Consider the following 14,241-nt stretch of genomic DNA (forward strand, 5'->3'; position numbering starts at 1 on the left):
AAAGCAAAAGGGGAAGATGCATCAGGCTCTAAGCAAGAGAAAGAAGAAGATGAGTCTCACTTCCATGACAACTCCAAAGGAAAGGGGAAAGAGGAACACTTTCTCACACCTCCTAATAGCCCTGTACATAATAAGAAAGCATCTTTGATTAAGTTAGATGTTAAATTTGATTTGCCTATATATGATGGAGAGCTAAATGCTGAAAAATTGGACAATTGGATTAGACAAATTGATGTGTATTGCAGGGTACAAAACATAAACTCAGACAAGAGTAAGATTCAGCTGGCAAGCCTACGCCTAGGAGGCACTACCTTGGTTTGGTGGGAAGGTAGAACCCAAGCTGACATGAAAAGACATGGCAAGACCATCTCTATCTGGAGTGAATTTGTTGCTGCAATCAAAAAGCAGTTCTATCCATTGGCCTACATGCAGTAGGCCATGATGAGTTGGCAAACTCTTCGGCAGTTAAAAGGGCAAAGTGTACAAGGGTATACTCAAGAGTTCAGAAAGAGAGCATTGATGTTGGGTATCTCATTAGACTCACCAGAGACTCTTTTGAAGTACATTGGTGGTCTACACAGCTACATGAGGCATACCATCCTCATGTTTAATCCCACTAGTATAGATGAGGTATCTGTACAAGCTACTCATCTAGAGGCTAGAGGAAAGAATGGCAATCCAGAAGTTGGGGGACCATCCCAACCTACTGTAAGCAAGAGCAAGGAGAAAAGAAAATAGAAATGGAAGGCAAGGAAGGCTAACACTGCACAAAAAGCCAAAGCTTCATGCACTCACTGTAAAAAGGAGGGGCATGATGATGAGCATTGTTGGATTTTGCATCCAGAGCTGAGACCTAAGAAGTCCGAGGGCAAGAAGAAGAAGACAACTGCAGCTATTCAGAGAGATTTGGGGTCAGACTCAGGAGATGAAACAACCATAGCAGCCATAGGTATAAAAGGTAAGAATTCTAAAGCATCTACTAGTAATCTGCTCAATTTGTTATTGATGAAAAAATGAGAGAAAAAGACATGAGCTTTTCCATATTCGAGTTATTTCCAAAAATCAAAAGATGATACTTTGTTCGAAAAGGGCTTCATCAGGCCTAGCACATCACCATGTGGGTCACCAATCGTTTTGGTGAGAAAGGAAGATGGTTCATGGAGAATGTGCATTGATTACCGAGCACTGAATAAGATAAACAATCAAGAATCGTTATCCCCTTCCTAGCATAGATGATCTTTTAGATCAATTAAAAGAAGCTGTTTATTTCACCAAGCTGGATTTGCACAGTGGATACCATTAGGTCAGAGTTGTAGAGCAAGATGCATGGAAGACTGCTTTCAAAACAAAGCAGGGATTGTATGAATGGCTGGTTATGCCTTTTGGCTTAACTAATGCTCTTGCTACTTTCATGAGATTAATGAATGATGTACTCAGACCTTTTCTTGATGATTTTGTTATTGTGTATCTGGATGACATTCTGATTTTTAGTAAAATGTGGGAGGAACATTTAAAGCAATGTTCTAAAAAACGCCCGAATCGAATCCGAAACGGCCGAGTTGATCCAAGTCGTTGGGATTTTTTTTGACCCCGCAGAAAAAACGGAACGGGAGATGGACGGAAGGGGAGGACTGAGTCAGTCATTATTGCATGACTTGACCGAGTCAGTCATGACTCGGTCAACCCGGCCGGTTCTACAATAACTCGGTCGAGTCAATGAATGCGGCCTATAACCCCAAAAAATGTGATTTTTCATATTTTTTAAAAAAAATTCACTGTTAACTGAGTGTTGGGGACTCCAAGGTGTTTTCTAAATTAGTTAAATGCTATTTGGGGTCCATTCCCCTCTCCTAGTACTGATATGCTATTCAAATTTCATGGTAATGTTAAATTCTTAAAGTAAAAGGATGAAAAGAAGGAGAATGTCACTTTTACTTAAATTTTTAACATTACCATGGAATGACTCAAGATGTTTAAGAGTGGTTCCGGCCTCATTGGATTTCATATGGAGAAAGTAGAATTTTAGATTTCATTCAAAATCTAGCAGACTTATCATTTTTTCAGGATTTTAGGATTAGAGGATTGCAATGTTTCCATTGAATTTTGTCATGTATTAGGGTATGGAACTCGTATTTAATCAAGAGCACCAATCCCTCTATGTACCTTGATGTTAGTGACATTGGTTGTCGAACTTCTCTGGGATTCGCTCCCAAACAGGAGCAGTGTTGACATAGCACGGCAAATCCATATGTTGTCATTCTAAGACTTTTAATCCCGCAGTAGTTAACTATCCTACATATGATAAAGAATTGTATGCATTAGTTCAGAGTGTGAAAAAGTGGAAACATTATTTACTGGGCAAAGAGACAGTAATACATACTGATCATCAGCCACTTCAATATCTACACTCCCAAACTAAGTTGCAATAATCAAGACATTACAGATGGATGGGTTTTCTACAACAGTGTCACTTAGTCATCAGATATAAAAAGGGCATACATAACAAGGTTGCAGACATGTTATCTAGACCCATTATAACTGCATCTACCATACTTAAGCATAATTTTGTGCTACATGAAAGCTACATAGAACAATATGCTTAGGATATGGATTTTAAAGATGTATATGCAACTTTGAGTCAAGGCAAAAGAGTAGAAGAATTGAACTATCATATAAAGGACCGACTCTTATACCATTGTGGGAAACTAAGCATTCCACAAACTGAGAGGATAAAGATAATTAGGGAAGCACATATTTCTCTGATATCAGGTCACTTTGGGGTAAGCAAAACAGTTGCACAGCTGCAAAGATTCTGCTATTGGCCGAAAATGAATGAGACAGTTTCTAGATATGTAAGAGGGTGTGCCATGTGTGCTAAAAGCAAGCCCAGCAATAGAAAACTAGGCTTGTACACTCCATTGCCAGTTCCTTCTCACCCTTGGGAAAGTGTTTCCATGGATTTTGTTGGAGGACTGCCTAAATCTAGGAAAGGTCATGATTATCTATATGTTGTTGTGGATAGGTTCAGGAAAATGTGTATTTTGATACCTTGTAGTAAACAAATCACAGCTGAACAGACTGCAAAATTGTTCTTTGAACATGTATGGGTTCATTTTGGATTACCCACTTCCATTGTATCTGATCGAGACACCCGATTTGTGGGGAAGTTTTGGTCTAGTCTGTGGGAACTGATGGACACCAAGTTAAAGAAAAGCACAGCTTTTCATCCACAAACAGATGGCCAGACAGAAGTAGTAAACAGGACTGTGATCCAGTTACTGAGAGGTTATTGCAGTAAACATCCTAAGCTTTGGGATGAACACTTGTGTTATGTGCAGCATGCTTACAATAGAGCCAAACACTCTTCTACATAGAGATCTCCTTTTGAGACCTGCTTGGTTTCACACCAAAATCTCTTTTGGATTTTATCTTTGGAAAAGCTATCATGGTTGATGGACACAGTGATGTGGACAAGGTAACTAGGTTCATTGAACAGATCCAGGAGATCCACCAGGCAGTACAGAAATAGCTGGAAAAGAGCCAGGCCAAGTACAAGGCTAGGCATGATAAGCATCGGATGGAGCATAGTTTTCAAGTTGGAGACCAAGTCTGGCTGTATATCAGCAAGGACAGGATGCAAGGTGAAGGTAAAAAGCTAAAGCCTATCAGGTATGGACCTTTTAAAATACTTGAGAAAATTGGTGAAAATGCTTTTTGCCTTGATCTACTAGCTTACATGCACATCTACTCAGTTGTGAATGCAGATTGTTTGAGATTGTTTGAATCTTCAATGATTGAGGACCCCGAAGAGAAAAGTCAATTTCCTTCTATTGATGACCTGCTACCTGAATACCTCAATGAGGTGCAGGAAGACACAGTGCTGGACAGGAAGGTGAGGACAACGCGCAGGGGAGAAGTTGAGTACCTCAGGATTGGGCTCAAAGGTTCAAAGCCGAGCAACGCAAAGTGGATTGAGATTGGACAAGTGAAGAAACAGTATCCTCACTTAGTCGATGCTTGAAAACCAACTTTTGGTGGTCCAAAAGCTTTTCAGTAGGGAGGTCATGATCTGAATTGGATCCATAGAAAGACTGTCGAGAACCATGACTGAATCAGGTTGAACAAATCTCTAAAGAAATCCAAAACAGTATCAAAAACACCCTGAACTAGTGGCCATGGCAGCCGACGTGGAACGACAAGGACCTCGGTCAAAGCGTGTTGACCGAGGCCCATGGAGACCGCACAGGAGGCCAAAGTAGCCCCTGGGAGCCCCAAAATGGGAAAAGGACGAGGTTTTTGATGCGCTAATCGCGCATCGCTAGGCGAACAGGGCCCTGAAGGGGGGAGCCCGAGCACTCGGTCACATCGGGAGCCAGGAAACCACGGGCAGAAAAAGCGAAAAATGCTAATGTACGAAGGCGGGACCTGCGCACTGGAAAATCAGCGGTATTGATTGGGGTGCCCTTGAACAGTAAGAGGTTTTGGATAGGAGCGGAGCGATTCCATACACCGATCGACGCATGGCAGGCGGAGGTGAGAGAAAACCGTCGTTGATCACGTGCTATCGGTCGAGCAAGTCAACCGCGTGAAACGTGCGTATGGCGTCGGATTTGGAGGGCCCAGATCGGACGGCTGAGATTGCACCCGATGGAAAGAAGTGGAATTGACAGGGAATTAAGCCGCGTTCTAAAGGGATTTGGAATCCGTTTGACTGCCACGGTGGAGGAAGAACGCATCCACGGCGTAACTGAAGAAACGAACCAACGAAGCATGCTGGCGCCATTTAGAGGAGGACAAGTGGCCACTCCCTGAGCGTTCATGATGACGCCGAACACTGAGAACTCCAAGCGCAACTACAGAAGGTGAATCGACACAGGCGGAAGAGGAACCAAACAATCATAGGGATCGAATGGCTAAAGCCATGAACGAAGACAGTCGAATCAGTTAGAGTCGGAATTGGAATCAGAATTGAGAAGAGTCCAAGTGACCAAGAGAGGCAGTGAACAGTGAACCTTGAGAGGAGGACTAAACACAGAGAACAGTAAAGCCAAGTAGAAGAGACAGAGGGCTGAGCTGACCACAGGCAACGTCAAGCACCAGAGAGCTTGAAGATTCAAGCCTTCCCATAGAGAAATCTGTCCGGACTGAGCATCACATTTGGCTCTTTCCACTGTAGACCAAGAGATCACAGAGCTGGTAGGAATAAGAAGAGTCTGTGTACTCCAAGTGGCTTGGGGAATCCAAGAACCAGCCTGCCAAGCAAAAATCTGCTTCAGGAGAACTCATATTGAGTCCCTATATTGTAATTTCTCTGCTTAAAGACAATAAAACAAGGCCACCACTGAAGCTAGACTGGAGACGTAGCCCTGGAGAATAGGGTGAACTCCTTATTAAAATTGTTTGTGTCTTTGTTTTGCTTACTGTATTTCTCTGCTGTCTTTCCATTGTATTGTCTCTGTATTGGCAATCTGATCGATCCGTTGTTTCAATAACACAGAACACACACCAGCACATAAGTCTGTAATACCTTTAGTTTAATAAATCTTTAACTGATGTCACTCATAGGGTGAATATCAAATCAATCTCTCTATGTGTTTTCCAAATGACCTTCAAGCCCCTTCTTATATCTTCCTGTTGGACAACCAACGACCTAGATTAAAACATAAACAAAGGCTCAGATTGTTTTGACTTTATCCATGGTTTTTTCTAGAAGTTTCACCCTTGATTAGATTAATACCCATTAATTTTTTAATTTTCCTAAGTTTAGACTTAGGAACCCCATTAAAATATTAATTATTTTAATAAAATCACTTCTGGGTGGAATTTCCCAAAACACTTTCTGGGTTCTTTGAAATACTTGTGCCCAAGCCTCCCTACAAAATTTGAACCTTAGAGCACATCCGATGCTGCCCCAATTCAACAAGACATGCATACCTCCTTAATGGCATGAGTTACAAAGTCATGCATACCTCATTAATGGCATGAGTTACAAAGGTATGTTCTTCCCTAAATGGCATATTTAACCTCTCCTTAAGGCATGCATATTGCTCCTTCTTTATGACCAAAATTTGTTGCTCCTCCTATATATATATATATATATATATATCATCTCATTCTCACTACTTGTGCATTGTGAAAGAAGAATTCGAACTTGAGAGAGAGAGAGTTGGAGAGATTTGAAGAAGATTGTGAGAGAGGGGCTTGGAGAGTAAGAGCAGGACTTGGTGAGCCAAGGTTGATCTAATGTTTCAATGTTTCAGTGTTGATTCAGTTGAATGGAAGGTTGATTCAATGTTTGCATTTGTTGCTGCGACAATTGATTTTTATGCTACAACTTGTTTATATTTGGGTGAACTTAGTCATTCTCTTGATCTCTCATTGTACTTTGTATCTTTGTTGAACAATTGATAACTAATAGAAGAAGAATCTGGTCGGGTTTTCCCCTTATGGGTTGTGCCTTGGTCATTGGACCTAAATTCTGTGTCTCATTTATGTTCTTGGTTGTCTTTTATTGTGCATTTGGTTTATGTTCTATCTACAATTGGTTAACTAAGATTGCAACAAAAAGAAGTTTTTGAAATAAGTAATTGTTACAACATAGAACATCAGAATTTCAATAGATTACAACATTTCTACCAGATTTCGTGATGTATGAGGGTATGGAATTGCCATTTAATCAAGAGCACAAGGCCCTCTAAACACCTTGATGCCGGTGGCATTAATTGTAGAACTTGTCTTTTATGATCCTAGTAAAAATGTACCTTTCACTCTAGAAAAATCATTGATTAGGCATGTTAAGTTTTTTCTATCTTATTTTAATGCTTAGAGGGTGATATCAACGATGAGGGTCCCGATATAGGCAATGATTTAAATGTTTTATAGCTTTTGTTGTAGCATGATTTTTTTTGGACTTTAGAGGCCATTTAGAGCCTCTTTGTTGATATATTTTTGTTTAGAGATAGATTGCACTCAATGGCATTTTGGTTATATGGACCCTTTCTATATACATGACACTTTGCATCTTTAAGTATAACAATTTGGATTCATATGGATGCACATGAATATGTGTATGTGTGAGAGAGAGAGAGAGAGAGAGAGAGAGAGAGAGCATGTTTGCACATTTTTCTCAAAATTTGAATATTTTATGTATTTTTGGTTGATAGTTTTTTTGGTCTAGCATTTCTATACTTTCGGTCCAGATCAAGTTTCTGGGGTCAACTGGTCTAGTTCTGATAACATTGTTAAGGATGTTGTGGGCATTTTTCATGAAGCAAACAGGGGAAAATCTGGTGTTTTCATTGAAATGATTCATATGAAGAGATGTATTTTTTATTTATTTTTATGTGATTCAGATTTAGTATCATCCTATCAAAACTTATGGTTTAGGACAAGTATCATATTTCAGTATCGATGTTTGTTGTGCCACTTGACATGTTATATATCAGTTTTATTTCATATTTATGGAGCAATGTGTTTGTTTGGTGTTGGTGTTGCTTGATTATTTTTGTAATTTTTAATTTTTGTTTATTTGGGGTAGCATCGGATGTGCTCTAGCCATGAAAATTGGTGGAGAGGCTAAAGCACATGAGATCTCCAAGACCCAAAAATGGTTTGGGGAAATTCTACCCGGTTAAAGAGATATTAAAATAATTAATATTTTTAATGGGTTCCTAAGTCTAAACTTGAGAAAATAAAAATATTAATGGGTATTAATATAAAACTGGGTTAAAACGTTCTAAATGACATGGATCAAGCCAAATATAATCTTAGTCGTTGATTATAGATGTAATCTCGGCTGTTGATGATCCAGTTGGATGTTGGTGGCCACCCACCTATCCCAGTTGGACCCTCACAATTGTCTCTTTCAACTTTTCAGTTTCCATAATTGTAGCAAAATTTACTATTTTTAGCAGTTTTTCGGGTTCTGAACTTCCGGAGCCGTTTTGAGGCCCTAAACGATGTTTTTTGGGAAATCTGGGAAATCTGGGAGCAACATGGGTCCTCTCCCCAAAGTTATAGTTCTTGGATAGATTTTTCTAACGAGCTATTGTACGCATCAAACGGAGATCGGGTGCCAAAGTTACGACCTTGGGAAGTTGATGTACCAATTTATCCAAAACGGGGCCCACAGTTTAGTGTTTCATTTTCTAGGGTTAGGTTTTTGGATGTTTAGGGTTTTCCATTGTTTCTCAACAATAAATAGGCCTTTGAGCCTCATTGTAACACAGTTCAGAGGCATGTAGCCGCCACATCTCTTCTCAGAGATAAGCTACCATCACCCTAGCTGATTTGTTTCCATTCGCTGTTTGTAAGCATATTTCAGTATTTTACATTAATGAAATGAAGTATTATTTCCGTTGCATCTCTGTGTTTATGGTTATCTCTGTAATTTGTTGCATTCCTGTTTAAATTTGGATCAGTGGTATCAGAGTGAGGTTGCTTTTTCTCTGTTTTTCTTTGCATGTCCCCAACGCGGTCGGGATATAAGGAGTTAGGGCTTGAACTGGTCGAACCTTTGCAAGACCAGCCTCGAAAATCTTGATGACCTCCCATGGCGGATGAAAAGAAAGACGAGGGGGCAGAATATCCTATCAAAATCTTGCTTGAAGAAGCCCTCGAGCAACAAAGGAACGCGATGATGGACAACTTTGTTCAGATCCTTCAGCGGCTACCCAGAGGCGACGCATTGGCTTCTAGCATCTACTCTGGAAATGCCACGCCCTTTAAGGTACAAGTTAATTTTGAAATCCCCATCTTCGAGGTTCAGATAGATGCAGATGCTGTAGATAAATGGTTAAATCTGCTAGAAGGGTATTTTTCTGTTCATGAATTTTTGAGTCGGGAAAAGATTGTTTTCGCTCTTCTCAAAGCAGCCCCCCACGTCAAGGACTGGTGGGAAACCTATTCCGAGTAGAAGGATGAAAGTACGGGCTCATTATTTTCAGCCGTACCCACTTGGAATTCATTCCGGGATGCCATCAAGGAGCAGTACTACCCTGTCAAAAGCTAAAAGGACAAATACATAAAGTGGACCACGCTGTGGCAGGGAAGGGACCGAGATGTGTCAGAGTTCACAAACATTTTTCACACCCTTCGCACACAATTGGGTATCAAAGATTCGGAGCTGCATCTGGTACTCCAATATTGTGACTGCCTACACAGATACATCCAGGAAGAAATGGAGTTCTTGAACATCTCCTCGCTCGGCATAGCGTACCGATACGCTGTAAAAATCGAGCAGAAGTTTAAACAGAAGAAGCGAGACTTTGGATCTGCGAATCCAAAGACCAAAGGACAAAGCCAAGGTGGGGTGACCCAAGATAGCCCGTCAAAGCCGCAAGAAAAGAACAACACCACGAAGTCGAAGAAGGACACAGGAAAGTGGTGTGAGTTCCATAAGAGCCCCACTCACAACACAAGTGAGTGTCGGACCAAGCAGTCGCTGGTGGCCGAGTTGAAGGCTTCAAATACATGTTCTGACCTTGAGTCAGAACCCGACAAGGGGAATGGCAAAGGGAAGTAGATCATTGATGCGGAGCCCAACGCCACTGTTGCCATCGCCAAGATCTAGAAGAATGAGCCTAAAGATCCAGAGGAGGGGGAGCGACTTTTCCACTCACAAATGTGGGTGAAGGGTTCATTGTTGCAATTCATTGTTGATAGTGGGAGCCAAAAGAACCTCATTTCAGCAGAGGTCGTGAAGCGGTTGGGCCTCCCGACTACACCACACCCGCAGCCGTACAGTATCAGGTGGTTTCACGAAGGACGAGATCTCCGAGTTCGCCAACAGTGCCGCCTTCCCTACAGCATCAAACCCTTCATAGACGAGGTATTGTGTGATGTTGCACCTCTGGATGTTTGTGATGTATTATTAGGCCAGCCATACTTGTGGAGGCGACATGCTGTGTATGAGTCAAGGCCTTGCGCTGTCATTATTTCTTTGTGTAATTCATTATACAAGATACCAGAGGTAGCCCCACCTACTGCCACCTCTTTGATCTCTGCTAAGAAATGCAGCAAGATCGTCTCCCAGACTAGGAAATTCATTTTCTATCTGGTTTGTTCCCAAAGTAAGGGGAAGATCGTAGCCACATCCATGACTCCCGTGAAGGATTCCTCCACGCAACAGCAACAACAGAGAGATACAGTCATGAAAGAACAAAGGAACAACTTCTCCTCACCCATAGGGGTACCACACAAGCTTCAGGTGGGCAACAAAGTCTGGTTGCATCTGCAGAAAGAATGCCTTACAAGAGCCCATCAAAAGCTCTGACCACTCCGGCATGGTCCTTACACCATTACCAAGGTTGTGGGAAATAATGCTCTGGAGCACAGAATTCCCCCATTCCTTCGCCTGCATCGAGCGTTCAATGAGGACCTTCATCAACCATGCTTCCCACCATTACTGGACACAACAAAGATTGCAGAACAACTCACCAGGGACCAAGTTCAGCAGATGGAAGAGCTCAACGCAATGGGGACCATTGCTTCCTAAGGGGGGAGGAATGATCCAAGTGGATGTTGGTGGCCACCCACCTATCCCACTTGGACCTTCACAACTGTCTCTTTCAGCTTTTCAGTTTCCGTAATTGTAGCACAATTTACTATTTTTAACAGCTTTTCAGGCCCTGAACTTCCAGAGCCGTTTTGAGGCCCTAAATGACGTTTCTTGGGAAATTTGGGAGCAAGATGGGTCCATGGACCGATGTTGCTCTTCCCAAAGTTATAGTTGTACACATCAAATGGAGATTGGGTGCCAAAGTTACAACCCCGGGAAGTTGATGTACCAATTTACCCAAAATGGGGCCCACAGTTTGGCGTTTCATCTTCTAGGGTTAGGTTTTTGGATGTTTAGGGTTGTCCATTGTTTCTCAACAATAAATAGGTCTTTGACCCTCATTGTAACACAGTTCAGAGGCATGTAGCCGCCACATCTCTTCTCAGAGATAAGCTACCATTGCCCTAGCTGGTTTATTTCCATTTGCTTGTTTGTAAACATATTTCAGTATTTTACAGTAATGAAATGAAGTATTATTTCTGCTGCATCTCTGTGTTTATGGTTATTTCTGTAATTTGTTGCGTTCCTATTTAAATCCGAATCAGTTGAAGACTCAACATAAAAAGTATAAGAGGAGGGTTGAAGGTCAGTTGGAGACACAACAAAGAGATCAGTCAGTTCGATTTTCTAGAGCGGTGTTTGCTAAGAGAAATCGAACCAGTGATCAGAGTTGCAGCGAGGGATAATGAGTGTATAACAGAGAGGCAGAGATAGTGCCAGAAGACCAGCGCAGAGGCAGAGAGGCAGACGCAAAGCCAGCTGGAGCCACGCAGAGGTTAGCAGTGACTGCGTAGAGAGCCAGAAGACCTGCGTGAGTGACGAAGAGGCTGCAGAAGTGATGCAAAGGGCCAGAGAGGCTGCACAGAGCCTCAGAGGGCTAATGCATAGGGTTTTAGGCAGACGCAGAGGCTAGGAGGGCTGACACAGTGCCCCAGAGAGCCGTTGGAGAGAGTTTCGTGGAGCAGACTTTCAGAATATTTGCTTCCGAAGAGAGGTATTACTGCCATATTATTTTCTCTATCGGGTGAGCCAGTTTGGCACCCAGTTGTACTCAAGAAAAGCTTCTTAATAATAAAACCCTCAGAACTGCTGCACTGGTTTTCCCAAGTTGGGTTTTTCCGGGGACGATTGTCCAAAAATAACGTGTCCCTTGTGTGTTTGTCTATTTCTTTCAGTTGATGATTTGTAGATGGTTGAGACTGCATTGTGTTTATTTCAGTATTTATCTGGTTAAATAACTTGTTCAGTAATTAAACAAGTAGGTGAAATAAACCAGATAGTGCAGGAAAATTTCTAATGGGTTAGACTTAGAACTTTCAACAAGTTTCCCGATAATTTCCAATAATTTACAATATGTCTCCGATATTGCCAATAATTTATATTTCGAACACCAGCAATAAATTCCTGATAACAATAAATGTAACATTGGGCTGTAACTCCAACATCTAAGGCAATTTACAGATTTGTTAACATAGATATCCTTTTAATTAATACATTATTTCCAATTTGATAGATGATAAGTAATAAACTGTCATGGATGGACAAACTGAGATAATATGCTCATGTCAGACGTGTTTATTAAGTTTTAGGCATCAAGTGGGAATATTTTGGGATTCCCCTAAAATGACTCACGAGTATGAATTGATTGAACATAACATTCACATTAAGACAATGAATTATATGGTCAAGGCATCAAATTTAAATTAGAAAACATACCCTGAAATCAAACGTGTGTAGACAAATGCATGGTCCTTCATGAAACAAGTATGAGCTTTAATTTCCCACTGAAAGGAAAAAAAGAAACTTGTTATATAACACTCTAGTTTGATTTATAACTTCCTGTAAAGTAACACTATAGATTAAAATTCTTTAGCCAGCATATAGAATTTATCCTGATTTTCTCTGTAGTGTCAAACTTCCATGATAAGGTAAGATTCACTCACTAAAATATTATCAAGGACAATGACTGTAGCATCCCTGAAATGTCAATGCGAACTATTTCTATGATTCACTTTGACAAAATTTACAAACATCAAGATGGGAAAGGAAACATTCACAAAAAAACATTGAGCTTGATGAAAAATGAGATAGTGATGACCTCCAATAACAAAATTAACCTTAAGGTAGGGCTTTTGCCATACAATTATCCTTGAGGAAGGATACAAGCAGAATCCATTCAATATAAAAAGCATCCAATGGTGATAAAGAGGGGAGAGAATCCTGTTTATACAAAAGAGAGGACTGCAACTGTACTTAAAACCTATGTTAAAATTAAAGGGGTAACTACGCCTTTATGTAGCATGACTAATTTTAATTAATCACTAAACATTTTTTATTCCTTTTATTACATAATAGTGATTGATTACAATCATTGAAATACGATACTGCAAAGACCTAGAACTAAAACATTATTACAGTTATGAGCTTACATACAATATAGCTCACGTATATAGATTTTTACTTTCATAAAAAATTGTTGTGTAGGGAAAGGATGCCTAAGTGCAAAGCAAAGTGGGAGCAGTTGCAGGGGCAGGGGCAGGAGCATTTGGAGCACCATTTCCCAAAACACCCCAGTAGTGAAGTGCCTTGGGAGCATTTTTTATATATTATAATACATATGTGAAAAAATATATGCAGAATGCCAAACTGGTTGGAAAAAATATGAAAAAAATGCATATTTGTGCTTCTTATAGATGAATACTTTATTGTTATAAAGTCAGAAATGCCATCCACAGTGTATTAACGATTATCATTCAAGCATCAACTATTTAGCACTTGCAAACTGGCAGATTTTTAAACCATAATCATATAATAGGAAGTAGAATATGAATTTATGGAAATAAATAGGCTATCCACCAACATAACCAACGAGTTCCTCTTCCTTCTCATGCCTATTCTCCACCAACACCATGAGAATGAAAAGCAGAAGCATACACCACATGAAGAACAACATTTCTTTAAATTTAGCTTAAAAACCTGCAGTAAAATGAGGGAGAAGAAGGAATGGGGAAAACTAGGAGAAGAGAACAAATCCATGTACTAACTTCTACGAACACAAAGAAAAACAAAAAAACTCCAAAGAATGGTCATTTGGCTTCCCTCTTCAACTCAGTAACCATTAGCAGAGATAGAACATGGCTGTAGCGGCCTTCTAACTCTCTTCCAAGCTCTCTTAAAGTTGTCTTCCTCAAAAACCAGAAAGAAGACCAAGCTGCCCACACCAAACCAAAGAACCCAACTTAGAGATGAATGAAGAAAGTGATGGAAAAGGTTTATTTTGCACGGTTGTCTTTACTCTAAACCTAAACCATGGAGCCTCCCCGCGGGGTTGTCTTTACCCTAACCCATGGAGCCTCCCCATGGACTTTTCATTGGCCAAATTAAAAGGAAAATTAATTTTGGCTTTATTTCAGTGTTAGATACTCTTGTTAATTTTTGTAGGTCAAACATGTGTTCTAGTCTCAGATGGTGTTTATGAGACTAAGGAACATGAGGATTTATTATCTCGAATACCCAGAAAAAGTTCCCTAGTGAAATTGTCTTAATTAAATTAATTAGCTAGTTATAATTATTTTTCTAGCTTAGGCAAATGGCTTAATTAATCAAGATTAATTAAGACAAATCAACTTTGCTCCAGAGGCCTCTAAAAAAGTTATTTTTAGAATTTGATATGATCTTAGCCA

General features: G+C 40.4%; 1 protein-coding gene across 3 annotated transcripts in view; it reads right to left on the bottom strand.

Moving 5' to 3' along the window:
* Positions 1–14,241, bottom strand: part of MLO4 (Seven transmembrane MLO family protein) — a 457,964-nt gene that overhangs the window by 39,411 nt on the left and 404,312 nt on the right. For 2 of the 3 annotated variants that reach the window (XM_089383765.1, XM_089383764.1), the window contains one exon: positions 12,275–12,342. The exons of the other annotated variant lie outside the window; for it this stretch is intronic. In XM_089383765.1, the coding sequence (XP_089239891.1) occupies positions 12,275–12,342 (68 nt within the window). The remainder of the gene's footprint in view (positions 1–12,274; positions 12,343–14,241) is intronic. 3 annotated transcript variants of the gene reach the window in all.

The sequence above is a fragment of the Pinus tabuliformis genome, chromosome Q, assembly GCF_031772625.1.
Source record: "Pinus tabuliformis cultivar Carrire ecotype Pingquan chromosome Q, CPIR1, whole genome shotgun sequence".
NCBI lineage: Eukaryota > Viridiplantae > Streptophyta > Pinopsida > Pinales > Pinaceae > Pinus > Pinus tabuliformis.